This window comes from Gorilla gorilla, chromosome 3, assembly GCF_029281585.2.
Source record: "Gorilla gorilla gorilla isolate KB3781 chromosome 3, NHGRI_mGorGor1-v2.1_pri, whole genome shotgun sequence".
NCBI lineage: Eukaryota > Metazoa > Chordata > Mammalia > Primates > Hominidae > Gorilla > Gorilla gorilla.
Genome location: NC_073227.2, coordinates 176,735,534 through 176,754,157, shown reverse-complemented (window position 1 = coordinate 176,754,157; position 18,624 = coordinate 176,735,534). Strand labels below are relative to the sequence as shown.

Below are 18,624 nucleotides of genomic sequence, written 5' to 3'. Positions count from 1 at the left end.
TCTAAAGAGCAAGCACTCACCTCTGGGAAAATCAGTTTGCAAATACTCTCTGCCAAAGTGTGAAGATAGACTCGGCTCCGACTGGTTTTTCTTTGAGGAAGACTTTCTTGTATGTTCTTCTCAGGAATGTCTTGACAGATGGGCACGGTTGCTTTGCAGCTCTCTGAGCTTCCTGCTGCCTCCTCTGAAGACTCGTTAGGAACTTGACCTGGTGCCAGTAAGGAGAAAGGACACTCTCCTGTGATCTTGAGATCCTTGAGCTTCGTGCAGAACATGGTGTTGGTGTCTCTTACCCTGCTGCGATCTCCTCCTGATGAGCTGTAGTTCTTATATGAGACTGACAAACAGAAGCCACTATCAATTCAAGGACACTGGTAACTGGGATGTCTATGGGCAGCAAAAAGTCAGAACAGAAAGAGGAGTGACTTTATGCACGGATGAAAACAGAAAAAGACAGGTGAGCAAAAGCAATAGTCATGTCATTCTCAAGTTAAAAAATTTCTGCTGGAAATGCCAATTATAAAATGAGCAGGACATTTGGCAAAGATCTTTACTTAATATGTGTGAATTTCCCAATATTAGCAAAATACTTCCTCTTACTATTTTAACTTTTAAAATAAAATATATTTTTCCAAAATGTTCTTAGCATCAACTACTGATTTCCATTTTTTATACTCATCTGGTCCAGTTTGATTTCACAAGAGTGGAACACCACGGTTTTACGACAAAAGCCACATCTAAGTTTATGTTTTATTAATGCTTGTACTACTACATTCTCATTATGCTCTCCTTTCTGAAAAGTCAGAACAGTAAAAAACCAATGGCTTCCAAAAATACCTAAAGGAAAACAATATGTATAATGATCTCCAAGTACATGTTTTCAGATTTGAAACACCAACTTAGAAAAAAAAAGTTCAATGAAAAAAAGTTCAATGAAGATGATTATGGCAAAAGAAAAATTTTATCACTTTAAATGGTAAAGCAATTTAAAAATATTATCATCAAAATGAAAAAACATCAGAACTCCTGATCCCCAAGAACATACCATGGGATTTGCAGGGGTCTCTGGATCCAAATCTAGACTGCAGTGAGTCAAAGACTACCCCACTTCCCACTGAAATCATAAGCATCGCCATTCCAGCATATTTCCCCCAGTACTTTTGTTTTTGTTGATGCTGTGGTTGTAAATTCTCTCACAATTCACAACCCATTTATCATTAGCTATTTGTTACTGGAACTGTCAAGTTGTGAATTCAGTTCATCAACAATACTAATTATCTTGATTAACTGGGTCTACCAGCTATTTCCTACTCTTCGGGAAGAAAAACAAAGAGTGGAAAAGAACCCATATTTGCTAATCCCCACATGTACTAAGTACTATGTGCCTGACACAGTGCTGGGAACTCTATGTTTACAATTAATCCTCACAGCAACCACGTAACACGGGTATTATTATCCCCAATGGGTGAGAAGCTCAAAAGTTTAGGTAGTTTTCTCTCATTTGAAATGCTAGAGAATGACTGAACCAGGGTTCAAATGCAGATTCAGCTGACTCCAAAGCCAATGTGTTTTCTATAACTCCAAACTAATATTACTAAATTAGAGCAGTTTCTACACAATCGGGCTTTGTTTATCAACAAAGAATAGATTTTTATCTTCAAAATATGGTTTACAAATTTATATTAAAATTCAGTGAGGAACATAATTTCCTGCTCATTGGCTAGTGGTATCTGAAACATCCAAGATTCAGCCTTATATTTGAATCTTTAGATTTGAAGTTCAATTAGGTTTTTTTTTATTTTCTATGCTCCTCAATCCCCTTAATATGTTCCCATAAGCAACAGCCTGTAAATTGTCACATGTAAGTCATCTAATAAGTTTAGAACAATGAACAACTCATTTTCTGAACTGGGACAAACAAGGAAGCTAAATTCAGTATCTGATCCCCATGGGACGTCATGGGACATTAGGTATAGAGGAAGATTATGGATGCTGGCAGGCCAGAAGAAGCTGCCAGGGCTCTGTTACCTAAAGTTATAAACAAAATCTATGTTCATATATAATTTATGGAACTTCAAGAAGGGAAAAAGGAAAATCCTATGCATTTATGAGTAGAAAATTTGTTCTGCCAGAATAGAATGGAAGTGGTCTACCTCAATAGACTATTGAAGTGGTCCAAAGGTAATATGGCTATAGGGGGAATGATTACTTAGGTTCTACAAAACCTAAATATCTAATAATTTTACCCACATTTGTTTTGGGACTTAATGTAATAAATATTTGTTTCTTAGTCTTTACTACATCTCAACATAATTCTATTATTGTTTAATAACTTCTCTTCTGATTTAAGCTTCGAATCAGTGATCAGCTTTAAGCTTTAAAAGTGCTTTAACCTTTTCTGTAAAAGGCCTGAGAATAGATACTGTCAGCTTTGCAGGTTACATGGTCTTTATTGCAAGTATTCAACCCTACCATTGCAGTGTGAAGCCAGCCAGAGATGATATACAAATGAATGGGCACAGGTGTGTTCCAATACAACCTTGTTTGTAAAAGCAGACTGTGAACATAGCCAGTAGTTTGCTGACCCCTGGTTGTAGAAAACCGAGTATATTAACTAAAGCATTTTAATTAAAATATAATTTTGACTACAGGAGCAAAGTTATTTCCTCATCTCCTCTAGTCACTCCTCTCCAAAAATAACAGCCTACACAGGTCCAGTTTTGGTTGGGGTTGGGGAGCTTGGAGAGTTTTTTTCATTATTATTAGTGGAGAAAAGTCTCACTATGTTACCCAGGCTGGTCTCTAACTCCTGGGCTCAAGCAATCCTCCTGCCCTGGCTTCACAAAGTGCTCGAATTACAGGCATGAGCCACTGTGCCTGGCTGGGATCCAGTTTTTGAATAACTTCAAAGTAATCAAAAACAGTGTAATAGATAATACTAAATAACTATTTATACAAATAATAGTACCACTATTTTGTATTAATTTTCAGGGAAAAGAGCTTTATTAACTGAATGCCACTATTTCAGTTATACAAAATCTAACTACAATAACTAGCAAAAAAGGATACATAAAAACAAAAGGAAGACAATAAGAAATGGAAGATTATAGGTTAGGTCTGAGGATGGCATAGAATTATTACTAAAACAAATTATTCTGGTATATATTAGAATTTTAGTATTGGACTTAGAAGTTTGCCATAATATAGTTTATAATAGATCTTTCCATTAAACTTAACTCTCTCATTCACATTGGATTTCAACGCTGGTACCCAAGCCCAATATTTTAATTCTTATATTCCTACCGAATCCAGCTGCAGTAGAATACAATTGACCAGTCAACCTTCCTTGAAATAATTTCTTTTCCTGTACTGCACGGTACTATAATTTCCAGGAAATAAGCCAAACAGTGTTTTTTATTAAAGCAAAAACAGCCAACAGGAAGTAAGTTGTGCTTACTTTAAGATAGTTAAGTGTTTAGTCTCATTAAATTACATATGTATAAACAAACTAATTAGCATTCTTCATCTGCTCAACTGATGAAATTACACTATGAAGCAGATGCACGCAGTGTTGATACCTTGGAAACCTGTTTGTCTTGCTTTTGCCTGCCAGGAATACAGAATATTCCTGGCAGGCAAAAGATTGTTCCTCAACTAAACTAGTGATGATTTTTATGGGTAACGTTAGCAGTAACTTCAGAAATGGTTTGGTCAGTTGGTGAATTCAGTACATAGTTGGTTGTAGAGATGGTAGTAACATGGTAAGGGAAAAACAAATAAATTAAAATAATAAATTTGGCGACAGGCCTTGGCAAGAAGTGGAATAATATGTTCTCAGAAACTTTGAAGAGGTACTTCTCATTCCAAAAGTTGATAATTAAACAGCCTCCAAATAAACTTAATGCTCGCTCTCTTTTTACTTGTGAGTGATTAACTTTGCCGTGGTGAGAATAATGACCCAGCTACTGGCTTAGTATTAATAACAGGGACAGATTATTGTGCAAGTAAGGCAACCCTCAATCATTTAAACTCTAGAATTTAAAATTTAATGAAGCATGAACTTTTTTTTTTTTTTTTTTTTTTTTGAGACAGAGTCTCACTCTGTCGCCCAGGCTGGAGTGCAGTGGCATGATCTTGGATCACTGAAACCTCCGCCTCCTGGGCTCAAGCAATTCTTCTGCCTCAGCCTCCCAAGTAGCTGGGATTACATGTGGCAGCCACCATGCCCAGCTAATTTTTGTATTTTTAGTAGAGATGGGGTTTCGCCATGCTGGCCAGGCTGGTCTCGAACTCCTGACCTCAAGTGATCCACGTGCCTCAGTCTCCCAAAGCACTGGGATTACAGACGTGAGCCACCATGCCCATCCTAGAATTCAATTAAGCATGAACATCTTGTTTACTACATGTAACAAGATCATGTAGACATGTAACAATATCATGTAAGGAAAACACCCCTTACCACACTCTCTGGCACTGATACACTTTTCTCCAAAAGCAGGTCTTAAGGAGCAGATGAAAAGTTAGAAAAACACACTTTTCAAAAGAAGGCATACATGTGACCAACAATCATATGAAAAGAAGCTCAACATCACTGCTCATTAGAGAAATGCAAATCAAAAACCACAATGAGATACCATCTAACACCAGTCAGAATGGCTATTATTACAAAGTCAAAAAATAACAGATGCTGAGAAGGTTGTGGAGAAAAAGGAATGCTTTTTAATTTACACTCTTCGTGGGAGTGTAAATTACTTCAGCCATTGTGGAAGAGAGTGTGGCAATTCCTCAAAGACCTAAAGACAGAAATACCATTTGACCCAGCAATCCTACTACTAGGTATATACGCAAAAGAATATAAATCATTCTATTATAAAGACACATGCACACGTATGTTTGTTGGAACACTATTCACAATAGTAAAACATGGAATCAACCTAATTGCCCATCAATGATAAACTGGATAAAGAAAATGTCGTACATATACACCATGGAATAATATGTAGTTATAAAAAAGAATGAGATCATGTCCTTTGCAGGAAGATGGATGGAGCTGGAGGCCATTATCCTGGGCAAACTAACCCAGGAACAGAAAACCAAACACCGCATGTTCTCACTTATAAGTGGGAGCTAAACAATGAGAACGCATGGACACATAGAGGGGAACAACACTCACTGGGGCCTTTTGGACCATAAAGGGTGAAAGGAGGGAGGGGATCAAGAAAAATAACTAATGGGTACTAGGCTTAAAACCTGGCTGATGAAATAATCTGTGCAACAAACTCCCATGACACAAGTTTACTTATGTAACAAACTGCACTTGTACCCCTAAACTTAAAGTAAAAGTTGAAATAAATAAATAATAAAAAAATCGAAAAAAGTTACAGGGAAGAGGCAAGCCTAAAAATTATGTATCCATCACAAAAGCAATTAGCTGTATCAAATGTCTACCATCACACCTGGTACCTGCACATGCCAATATCTGTGATTAAAAAAATATGAGCTTTTTAAGATTAAACTTGAAAGTCCAGATTTTTAAGAGTAGCCAAAAGGAGGAGAAAACTTAAAAGCAAATTGCCTTAGTAAGGATAAAGTTTGTATACTTCAGTACAAATTGTAACAACTATTTTCATAAATAAGGAAAAAGGCTTAATTTTCAGGTAGACTGAAAACTTAGAAAGTTTTCCTTTCTCAAAAATTGAAAAATATTACATAAAATCCCATAAACCAGTCTTTTAAAATAGGTTTCTTTTCACTTTGTAGTAGGAAATGTTTATAGAACTTTCCCTGTGGTATATCAGGAAAGCAGGACAAAGTAGTAGAAAAATTGGTGAGCATGTCCAATTCTCTCTGCCACAAAGTTAAAAAGAGACAAATCTCAGACTCCTTCATCCCATTATTCCTCTCTAGCACTACCATTCTCCCTTTATTATTACTCTTTTTGAAAGGTTGGCTTTATGGGCTGTGTTCATTTCCTTACATCATATTTATTCTTTTTTTTTCTTTTTTTTTATTATACTTTAAGTTTTAGGGTACATGTGCACATTGTGCAGGTTAGTTACATATGTATACATGTGCCATTCTGGTGCGCTGCACCCACTAACTCGTCATCTAGCATCAGGTATATCTCCCAATGCTATCCCTCCCCCCTCCCCCCACCCCACAACAGTCCCCAGAGTGTGATATTCCCCTTCCTGTGTCCATGTGATCTCATTGTTCAATTCCCACCTATGAGTAAGAATATGCGGTGTTTGGTTTTTTGTTCTTGTGATAGTTTACTGAGAATGATGGTTTCCAATTTCCTCCATGTCCCTACAAAGGACATGAACTCATCATTTTTTATGGCTGCATAGTATTCCATGGTGTATATGTGCCACATTTTCTTAATCCAGTCTATCATTGTTGGACATTTGTGTTGGTTCCAAGTCTTTGCTATTGTGAATAATGCCGCAATATTTATTCTTAAGTTTAAAACCGTCTGGCTTTTGCTTTAGTATGTTACTGATATCTCTTTATTAAATTTGATGATGCCTAAAAGTCAAAGCTCAAGACTCTTTTGGCTTTTAACATAAATTCTCCATTCATCTGCATTTTCTTTTTAATAATTTTGATTCCAATAGATTCTTTGGTATCACTGGACTGTCTTCTACATCATTCACGCATTCATGCACTTGTTCATTTTTCTTCCTATTCAACAAATATTTACGAAGGTCTTGCTCTGTGCCAGGCATTTTTCTAGACACAAGGTCAGAGTGATGTGTAAAGAACACCCCTTGCTCTCAAGAACTTACAGTCCAGAAGGAAAACTATTTCTGATGTTCCAAGTTCCAAGGGTGGCCTCTGCTGCAAAAAGGGGAGGGATATAGTGCTCTGGGAATGTAAATCAGAGATCTGAACCTAGTCCTCTCAGAAACATCTGAGCTGGGTCAGGCCAAGAGAGTTCCAGAAAGAACAGCATGCTTGGGAGCCAATGTTCTAGGAACAGAAGTAATTCCAGTGTAGCAAAGGCATGAATGAGGTTAAGAGAGAGCAAGGTAATTGTGGTGAGAGACAAAATAGGCAGAGGTCAGGATTTTGCAGAGTTCTACAAACTGCATTAAACAAAATAATACTCTATTCTAAGGGCAATCAACTAAATAACTAATAAGCAAGAGAGTAAGTGAATTAGACTGCATTTTTAGAAGATTATTTGGAATGTAGAATGAAAAATGGGTCAGAGTAGGACAGATGGTAGATCTGGGTTGGGCAAAAACAGGACCCTGGGGGGAAAAAATGAATCAATTGCAGAAGTAATTCTGAGAGAGAATCCGCAGGCCTGGGATACTGACTGGGTGTGGGGGCCAAAGCAGAGGGAAGACACATTCCTCTGACTTTACTTCTCAATATCCCAGCCAAGGAAAAACTCTAGGGACCATAGTGCTCAATCAAAATAGTCCATAATACATTTCCCATGACTCTGGTTATTCAATCTTAACCAAGCCTAGAGCTTGGATTTCTAATATTATTATATAACAGCTTGTGGGAGTTAGGTTACTCCAATTCTCCTGTTAAAATCTCATTTTGGGAAGCAATTTCTCTTTGTTCAAAAGCCCAGTAATTGTTCACTCTAATTTCTATTACTGAGTAGGGCATTTACCTTCCTAACGGACTGCATCTACATGTAAGTGTGAGCTGTCTCAAGCTATTTTTAAAGAGGAGGATGCTTACCTTAAATTTTTGTAACTCAAGAGCCCATACTGATGATTCTCCCAAAACAGAGAGGTTAACTCTAAAGACAACACATTTTGTTTCTCAGTTTTTATCAAAGTATTTACAGAATGTTTTATAACTAATTTAAGAGAAAAACCTTTAGGATTATAAATCCTAAAATATATTTTAAAAACTCTCCCGCGTGATGACTACAATTTGAATACATGCAGTTAAACATCTTCAAATTAAGTATCATCACTACTTATGATGCCTCATGCTGATCATGAGGAAATCAGATAAACTTTTCAACCATTTTTCCCTAAAATATATAAAAAAATTTCTTGCATCTTTTTCTATGATTCTTATCATAGTTACATTGCTAAAATAGTTCCTCTCAGAGACTTAGTCACTTTAAAATATACTTACTGAAAATATAGTAATGATTATGAAATGAGTTAAGGAAGAAATGTAATTCCTTTTTACTCTGTAAAAAGCCATTTTGTTTTTATCTGTTTTCAAATAAGTACTGTACATTTCAGGAATGTCAATTAGCTCAGGCACATCTATCGCTAGGGAAATAATGTCAGGATAAAATGGCAGGCATGCTAGATCCCCTTTGCTCCCCATTCTTCCTCTTAGCCCAGTCTGACCATATGCTGTGTCGTAGAAGTACTGTTGCACAATTTGCCTGTATTTTTCTCTTGTCTCCATAACTCAGCAGACTCAAGGCTATCTTATAGTTCTTTCCTACCAACTACTTTCACTTTTTTCCCCTTAGGTCAAGGCCTACTATTGCTGAGGTGCAGTATTCATTAGAATTCAATATATCTTTTAACTAAATTATATTTTGGGGATTTTGTTTTTTTTGGTTTTTTTTGCTTTTGTTAGTGCTCGTAAGCATTGAGTGATTTCACTCAAACACATTTTTTCCCTAAGTCCTTTTATTTTTAGTGCACAGTTTTGAAGCATATGAGGTTTTCCAAGAACATCTATACTGTGTTATATCAGAAATACTTCTACACTAATCAATGTTTGATTTAAATTTGCATATAAGGTGAAAAGCCAACCTACCAACCTGGAAGAAACACTCAACAAGATCACATTCTCTGAGACTCCACAGAGTACATTATAATTTAGGTAAAATAATCTGATGAAACTTTTAAAGTGAAAACAAATCCTTGATTAAATAATTGGGCTAATTGATAGATTTCTTTTAGGTGACATAATGAACTTGATGATTAGATGACATCATAATTTCTCCTCTTTTAAATTTTGGTCAGGCAGGAAGGCCTGGAAGTAAAGTAAAACCTCTACATCCTTGATGTCATAGACATACATAAACACACACACACACATACATACTTACACACACACACCCTTATTTTCCCTCTTCTGTAATGATGAGTTTTTTTGTTTGTTTGTTTGTTTGTTTGTTTGAGGAGTCTCGCTCTGTCGCCCAGGCTGGAGTGCAGTGGTGCGATCTCGGCTTACTGCACGCTCCACCTCCCGGGTTCACGCCATTCTCCTGCCTCAGCCTCCCAAGCAGCTGGGACTACAGGCGCCCGCCACCACGCCAGGCTATTTTTTTTTTTTTTTTTGTATTTTTAATAGAGACGGGGTTTCACTGTGTCAGCCAGGATGGTCTCGATCTCCTAACCTCGTGATCCGCCCACTTCGGCCTCCCAAAGTGCTGGGATTACAGATGTGAGCCACCGCACCCGGCCCTGTAATGGTGAGTTTTTAAGTGCCTGATGTCTCATGTCTCATGCAGATAATTAGCATGACAGAGACTTCATAATTTGGAGGGTTGGGTTCACATAAATGTAGGTGCCATGCCCAGTTGTTCCCTGAGGCAGTGGAGTTGGCGTAGCAGTTAAAAGCTTAGGCTACATGAACAGATGGCCTGTGTTTGCTCCCTGCGTCTACCATGTGCTAGCTCTGTGACATTAGTGAAGTTCTTAACTGAACTTCACCTCAATTTTCTTCATCTGAAAAATAAGGATAATAATAGCAACTATCTCATAAATGTGTTGTGAGATTAAACAAAGCAAGAAATAGAAAGCACTTAGAAAAGCACTGCCACCCAGTATGGGAGGAATACATGTTGACTATCACAAATGCTACTCAGTGGTAGTGTGACATTGGACAAGTTTCATAACTTCATGAATTCTGTTATTTCACACATAAAATGGTAAAGTCATGATGTAACAGATTCAAATTAAGAATTTGGAATAATATATATAAAGTGCCTGGTCTTGCCTAGCATCCATAGGTCCATAATTTTTTAAAAAAAGATAAAAGTCCAGTCTTGGATCAAGTCTTCAGTCACCTGCCTTACGAAAGCTGTGATGCTTCTTCTACTAGAGCTCTAGGCAACTTTTTATAACAGGAAAAAAATGATCAGTGTCTCCTTTATAACTTCGGAGCAGCCCTAAAATTTTTTTTTGGTACATACAACCAAATGTAAATGCTCATTGCATACTACAAGAAAATTGTGCTGACATAAGTTATTAAATAAATGATTGACAATTTTATTCTGTCTTCTCAGAAAGATTCCTTAATGTTTTATACTTATGAAACCATTTTTTTCATGCATCAAAACTTGTTTAAGGGAACTCTGATAATATATCCAATGCTCATTATCCTACAAATATAGAAAGCAATCTTTTCTTGACGAGCATTAGAGAATATACCAAGAAAGTTATATCTAAGTCAATAGTTCTTTTTATTGAACTAAAAAATAATAGAATTTGCAGCACAGCTTAGAGCAGAAAGATTCTATTTTGGTTTTATCTTATGTAATTATATTACATAATAAGTTGCATGTCTAATTCCTTTAATGAAATATTAGAATATAAAAATTGGGTGACTATGTTGAATTTTAAACCTCATTTGCTACTCGTTAAGCCAAAACTATTTTATAAATCAAGCAAGCCTTATGCCATTGCACTACTCACTATTTTTTATTAATTCATATTATTCCCAATGTGGAAATTTGAAAACAAAACAAAATCTCATAACAACCAAACTTAAATAGAAATCCTGTGGTATCTGATTTTATTTTCCCAGAATGCCATATTGGGAAATGATTAGTGTTTGTTATACAAGGAATCTTGTCTCTAATTATTGCTTTTATAAGCTAACTGTTCTTCTAAATATGGATTCAGTGATAATTCTTTTTTCTGAGACGGAGTCTCGTTCTGTAGCCCAGGCTGGAGTGCAGTGGCACACTCCTGGCTCACTGCAACCTCTGCCTCCCGGGTTCAAGTCATTCTCCTGCTTCAGCCTCCTGAGTAGCTGGGACAACAGGTGCACGCCACCACGCCCGGCTAATTTTTTTTTTTTGTATTTTAGTAGAGACTAGGTTTCACCGTGTTGCCCAGGCTGGTCACGAACTCTTGAACTCAGGCAATCCACCCGCCTTGGCCTGCCAAACTGTTGGGATTACAGGTATGAGCCATCGCGCCTGGCCAATAATTCTTTTATCTACTTACTTTCTCAATGTTAGTTTGGTGGAAAGGTTTAGGTTGTGAGCAGGTAGAGGTGAGACACTAATTGGCATGTTCACTTTAAGATATTTGTGCAAACAAGATAGGTCACCCAGAGTCCAGTTAAAGTAAGAGACACAGGGATTCCTGACAAAAGTGAAGTGTCTCTGGGATTGACCTGTGGAACACTTGAATTACCTTTCTGAGCAATGAGGAGATACCAAGGTCAACTCATCCTTGATGGGAAGGAATGAGTGACCTTGTGAGTACAGAACTCACCGAATGGTAGGGGAAAGACAAACTGGCTGGACTCTAACTTGTCATATTTGGAAAGAAGATTCTGGAATAAGAGACACTAGTGACTCTCACAGTTCTTCTAATCCTGCCTTTGGAAATTTTTCCAAGCTCTTTGAGAGAAAGGACCAGAAACTTATGCAGCTATGAAAAATTAAGACATCTATGCAACGCCGGAGATAGAATCTTACGAAACCTAATCAAGAACACATTAATGGAGAAGTGTAGGCCTGGCTACAGAAAGAACAGCAAAGAGAAAAAAAACAAAAACAAAAACAAAAACGCAAGGAGAACAAGAACAGATGTATCAATGGAGGAGGTTCAGGCGGTGGAGGAGCTGCGGAAGCTGGAGCAGGGCTGAGAGGGTCAGACAAAGCTAAGCTGCCATGCAGGAGAACACCAGGAGCTCAGTGATACATGAGCATTATATGAGACCTAAATTTCTATGTCCATAAATAAACTTTTATTGGAGCACAACCACACCCACTCATTTATGCACTGCCTATGGCTACTGTGTTCAAACTGTGCAGTTGAGTAACTGCTATGGAGGTCACATGACTGGCAAAGCCTTAAGTAGCTACTACCTTGTCCTTGATGGGGTCTGTTGACTGACTCCTGCTTTAAAGAGCTGTTGGGGACATCACATACATTATCTTATTTAATCTTCACAACAATCTTATGGGAAGGGTGTGTGAGTGTGTGTTTGTGTATTTTAGTATTTTTTACACAAGAAGAATCTGAAACATCGATCATGTAACTTGTCCTTGGCCATAGCTGGTGAGTGGCAGAAACAGGAAATGAACCCAACCCTATCTAACTATGGAGCTCCTGCTGTGGAGCTGCCTTGAGAAACCAGGAGCTTTTGACATATCATGGTGATTATTATTCAAGTTCCCCTACTAAAAAATGTAATCTGGGAAAACAAAGACTAAACTGTATCTGTTAAATTAGTGTAAAGAATAAAATGAAAGATCAGGTTGTTGGGCATGTCAATTAAGGTAATGAAGTTTAGATATTCCCAAAATGAAGGCATGAGAGATGCTTTCAGGGTCCCAGTGAACTCTAAGGAAACTCCCTTTGAAAACTTCACTTTGAGCCTCTCTAGTTTTAGGCATCAGAGAAGAATTGAAAGGCAGCTAAAAAGGCTGTTGGTGTCTCTGCCACATTTAAAGGATCTTTACAACAAAGCCAAGGGATAAACTTTGGCAAAGTACGTTTCTCAGAGAAATTTTCTTTTATGACCCCAGAAAAAAGGCTCATAAAAGTGAAGTTAAGTGTGAGATTAGAGGCCTGGAGACTCAGCAGATGTTTCTTTGGAGGTGGCCCAGGGGACCAGGCTACTAAGGTATTAGTAATTGATGGGCAGTCAGGTACCTTTTCTAGTTTTCCGACCAGCAGTAAAGCTCTTTCTGATTCTTAAGACAGGAAATGAACTTTTGTCATAACACTGGGACACAGATCCTTGATGCTTATGCTGGAATCAGGTTAGCAAAAGACATGTGGCAAATTCCAACACAAACTCAATTCTGCCAAGTTTTTACATAATGATTAGTTTAGAAGAATCATTACCAGAAATGAATTTGGACTTCTGAACATATACTTTGCAGGTATACATTTGGATGCTTGCAAAGTCCATATTGAGAAAGGCTGAGTCTTTTCCCATTAAATCCAAACCCACAACTATATTCTTTTAATGCCTCTGCCATCTAATTGATTCAAAATAGAGAAAATTTAAAGAAATACCAAACAATTTTTCCTATTCATTTCAGTACCTCTTACATAAAAGTCAATATAAAGACAGAGTCATTTGCATAATAGGAGTTTAGAACTGGAAGAGGAGTTAGAGATTATTTATTGCAGTCCCTTCCATTTGCAGATGACAGAGTGCAGACTTCAGTGATGTGGCTCAAACCCCAAAGCTCAGGAGGTGTATAGGTGTATTGAGTTCACCCAATATACCCTGATGACCTCCTCTACTGAAAATGCTGAGAAGCCCTCCTTTCTTTGAGGACCACCAGCCACTGCAGGGAATACTTTGAGAAAACTTGAAAACTTACTTATCTGAATTCAAATTTCACACTTCATCATCTTTTGAGGGTTAACATAACTACTTCATCTCAGACCAATCAGAAGATTACCTTTCGTCTATACATCATGCTAATATTAACATGCATTATAAAATTGCTTTGACTGTCTACAGTTCCTAAAATGTTGCCCCAGACTCTTTTTCATAATTTTCTCATCTTCTTTTGCACTTTCTTGAGAAACTATCTTTTAGTCCCTTTTCAAATCTCTAAACACATTTTCTAAATAACTTTCCTCATTATCTTGTCTTTGTCACTTAATCAAGTTTGCTATTTTCCAGCCTTAATCAAACCAGCCAATGCAGGTCACAGTTTATCCAACTTTGGGACTGCCAATAATTATTTTCTGCTGAAATTGAAAGAACTACTGGCTCTGAGTCATCTGGTATAAACACGGAAGTGACATAGATAGGCTAACTAAATTGTGATTATCAAATTTATTCAATTTTTTCCATTTATTTTCCCTGGATTCTTTGTATGTGAAGACACAAACACACCTATGTAAATGACACACAATTTGACAAGCCATTTTTTTTTGTTCTCCTATATATTCTCTTTTTCTATTTTACTTATTATTAGTGTTGTTTTTCAACTTTTTTCAGAAAAAGTGAAATCTCACTATATATAGAGTTTATGCATTTCCAAGGTCTGTGCTTGATAAAGAAATCAGCAATGCTCATGTAATTTCCTATCCTCCTTTTGCACTTTGCTGTGAAATCAGCTAAATGAAAAGCCATCCATGTTTCTATACTTGACTGCCTTATCAGAAACACTTAGCACAGAATCAACCATCATTTGGCCACTCAATTAATATTAACTAATCTCAATAAAATATATTAATATTAGGCTATTAGCTATAATCAATATAGGGGGCAAAACATGAACCAGAAAAAACATAAAATACAAATAAAAGAAAGCTAAATCAGAGTTTCTAAAATGTCTTGCTTATTGGAAATAAATTTTAAAATGAGTTGTCAGTAAATCCATTTATAATTCAATCAAAATTTACTGTTTCATAAAAGGACAAAAATATTCCTTTCTTTAATTTTCTTCAAAGCCTGATGTGAGTCGGGTATATATACACACACACACACTGAATTTTCTTTTCTTTTTTTTTTCTTTTGAGATGGAGTCTCACTCTATTGCCCAGGCTGGAGTGCAGTGGCGTGATCTCGGCTCACTGCAACCTCCACCTCCCGGTTTCAAGGGATTCTCCGGCCTCAGCCTCCTGTGTAGTTGGGATTACAGACACACACCACCATGCCCAGCCAATGTTTTTGTATTTTTAGTAGAGACAGGGTTTCACCATGTTGGTCAGGCTCGAACTCCTAACCTCGTGATCCGCCCCGCTCAGCCTCCCAAAGTGCTGGAATTACAGGCATGAGCCACCGTGCCCAGTCGAATTTTCTTATGTGTATATAAGAAATTTTATTAAATAGCTAATGGCTACAATAAAAAGCGAGAATAAGTAAAGATAGAGAGTTAAAACTGTTTATAAGAAATATCAGATTTAGGCGGTGGTGGCAAAAGAATCATCAGGGAAGCCTTCTTGGAATGTACACAATTTGAGCTTATTTTTTTAAATGACTAAGTTCTGAAAATTAAGATTTTGGCAAGGGGCACGCCACAGAGAAAGAACAGTGTAAGTGAAAGCAAGAAATGAAGGAAATTGTGGGAAAGAGGCAGGAAAAGATGGCTACTAGAGATATTATAAAATTAAAGTTGGCATGATGTGGCAACTCACTAGATCTGAGGAATAGAATGACTCTGAAGTTTTGTGTAGAAAGATATAGCGCCGTTCATGGAAACAGGTAACAGAAGCAGAGCAGTAGGCCTGAGAGAAAGGATGTTGAATTTGTTTTAGATACATGGATCTTGAACTGTTAGCAGGGAATCTAGGGTGGAAGTGCTTTTGAAAATCGGAGTATTTACTTCAGAAATGTGTAACAGATTAGAGATGAATTTGTGCTCCTCCCCATAGCAGAAACCATTATAGTCAGGAGTTTAACTAAAACTGTTTAAGATCAAGAGGCTACATATATAGAGAGAAGATAACCAAATTTAGAACTCCAGGGAATCCTCACGTTTAAGGACTGGAGAAAGTATTATGACTATGACAGAGAAGCAGCAATTAGAAAAGTATAATGAGAATGAATATGAAAGAGGACACGTGTTCGAAAAGAAGTGTATGTCACAAGTCTGAAGAGGGTAAGGAGGACTGAGAAAATATCATTTGATTTTTAAATTAGAAAGATGTTTATGGCTTTTAAGGCAAAATTTTGAATAAGAATAGTAGACTGAAAGTGGAAGAAAATAAGGAGTTATAGTGATAAAGTACTACACTGTAACTGAGTACAGATTACATTAAGATCCGTGGATTGGGAAACAGCAAGTTTGAAAGAAGGATTGTGAGGATATGAAATCCTTTTCTTTTGTTACCTATATTTGTAGCTTTCTGTAAATAGAAATACTTACTACACAGAGCACAAAAATTAGCTCAAAGTACAGGGTCTTTGACTTCTGGTTAAATTGCAGAAAGTCACAAGAGACTCCCACTCCAACCCTAATAATGAGGACAAGTGAGACAAGCTATGCAATCACAATTTTTTTAACCCATCAGAAAGCATCTATGAAAACTATAATTATTGAGTCATACTTGATGATGAAAGACTGAACACTTTCCCACTATTATTCAGGACCAAGCAAAGATGCCTGCTCTCACCACTTCTAATCAATATTGTACAGAAGTTAGGTCCTAGCCATTGCAATCAGTTAAACAAAAAACCAAAAGGTTGCAGGTTTATGTGCACATGTGTGTGTGTGTATCCAATCGACCCTTGAACAACACAGATTCAAACTCCATGGGTCCACTCATATGCAGATTTTCTTCTGCCTCTGCCATCCCAGATGTAGCAAAACCAACCCCTTATGTTCTTCTTCCTCCTCCTGCTCAAAATGAAGACAACGAGGGTGAAGATTTTTTATAATGACCCACTTGCACTTAATAAATGGTAAATATATTTTCTCTTCCTTTATGATTTTCTTTGTAACATTTTCTTTTCTCTAGCTTACTTTATTTTAAGAATACAGTATATAATACATGTCAATCAACTGTTTATTTTATCGGTAAAGCTTCCAGTCACCAGTAAGCTATTAGTAGTTAAGTTTTTGAGGAGTCAAAACTTTTATGTGGATTGTTGACTGTGCAGGAGTGTCAGTGCCCCTAACCCCTGTGTTGTTCAAGGATCATACACATGCACGTGCACACACACACACACACATATATACTTAAAATTGTTCATGTAGGAATTCCCAATGGATATACAAAATAACTAGAACTAAGAAGTAAATTAAGCAATGTTTCAGAATACAAGACTGATACACAAAATTCCATTATAACTTCTGTACTAGCCACAAATACTGGAAAATAATTATTTTAAAAACTCATTGATGATACTGTTAATAAATACAAAATACTTAGCAATAAATCTAACCAAAGGCTTACAAGACTTTTACACTGAAAATTACGAACATTCACGAGATAAATTAAGGAAGGTCTAAATATATGGAGAGATATGTACCATGTATAACATTGTTAAGGTACAAATTTTCTCTAAACTGGTTTATAGATTCAATGCAATTCCAATCAACATCCCAGCCATCATTTTAGTAAAAATTGACAAAATGAGGCTAAGATTTCATTGATGACATAGGATAGCCAAATTAATATTAAAGAAGAAAAAATAGCACTGAAGGACTTATATACCTGCTTCAAAACTTAAAAAGTTAAAGTAATCAAGAAAGTGAGGTATCAGTTTGAAAGGACTGACACAGAGATCAATGAGATAGAGAGCCACAGTTGTGTTTACAACAAAGGTGTCAAGGCAATAAAATCAGGAAAGAAAGTATGTTTGTTTGTTTTTTAATAAAAATGCCACTGGAACAACTGGAAATCCATATAGAAATAGAAATAAACTTTTATCCACACATCACACCATATACAAAAATTAAATCTTAATGGACCATGCCATGGTTTGGATATTCGAACCTTCCAAACCTTATGTTGAAATCTAATCTTCAGTGTTGAATGTGGAGTGAAATGGGAGATGTTTGAGTCATTGGGCAGATCCCTCATGAATGACTTGGCACCGTTCTCATGATAGCCAGTGAGTTCTTGCTCTACTAGTTCCTTCAAGAGCTGGCTGTTACACAAAAGCCTGGCATCTCCTCTCTGTCTCAGTAATCTCTGCACACGCTGGCTCCCCTTCACCTTCTGCCATGAGTGGAAGCAGCCTCATGCTCTCACTGGAAGCAAATGCTGGTGCCATGCTTCCTGCACAGCCTGCAGAACATTGAGCCAAATAAACCTCTTTTGTAAATAAATTATCCAACATCGGGTATTCTTTTATAGCAAAATAAACAGACTACGACAAATCGTAAACCTAAGTACAAAAGTTACAACTATAAAACTTACAGAGGAAAACATAAAAGAAATTCTTTGTGACCAGGTTTGAAGCAAAGATGCTTAAATTTGAAAAAAAAACATGAAATATTTAAAAAGAGTATGATAAAGTGGACTTCATCAAAATAAAAAAATACTTTGGCTCTTTGAAAGACATTATTACATAAACAAAAACACAAGTCACATACTAGAAGAAAATATATGTAACACACAACAGCAAGGGAGTTTAATTCAGAATATGCAGTTTTCCAACTCAGTAAGAAAATAAACAATTCCATTTTAAAATGGGCAAAACATCTGAATAGACAATCATTAAAGAAGGTATATAAACAGTCATAAACATTTCTTCATATGCTCAATATTATTAGTTATTAAACAAAAACCCATTAGAATGGCTAAAATTCTAGAGTTCAGCAATGTCAAGAGTTATTGGCAATGTGGAATAACTGGAAATCTCACAGACTACTGGTGGGAATGGAAAACAGTTTGGCAGTTTCTTAAAATGCTAGACATTCAACAAATGCTATTGTTTATAAGCAAAACTTGGGTAATTCACAAATCATCAGGAAAACTTGCAATGTGGGCAGAAAGGTTACCATAGTAATTACCA

General features: G+C 36.6%; 1 protein-coding gene across 6 annotated transcripts in view; it reads right to left on the bottom strand.

Annotated features, from left to right (window-relative positions):
* The window catches only part of GUCY1A1 (guanylate cyclase 1 soluble subunit alpha 1), a 65,069-nt gene that overhangs the window by 35,137 nt on the left and 11,308 nt on the right, over positions 1-18,624 (bottom strand). For 4 of the 6 annotated variants that reach the window (XM_004040540.5, XM_063705619.1, XM_004040543.5 and 1 more), the window contains exon 2: positions 21-387. In XM_004040540.5, coding sequence (XP_004040588.2) covers positions 21-275 — 255 coding nt within the window. In that variant the 5' untranslated portion in view covers positions 276-387. The remainder of the gene's footprint in view (positions 1-20; positions 388-18,624) is intronic. The other 2 variants (XM_019025840.4, XM_019025837.4) reach the window with 2 other exon arrangements.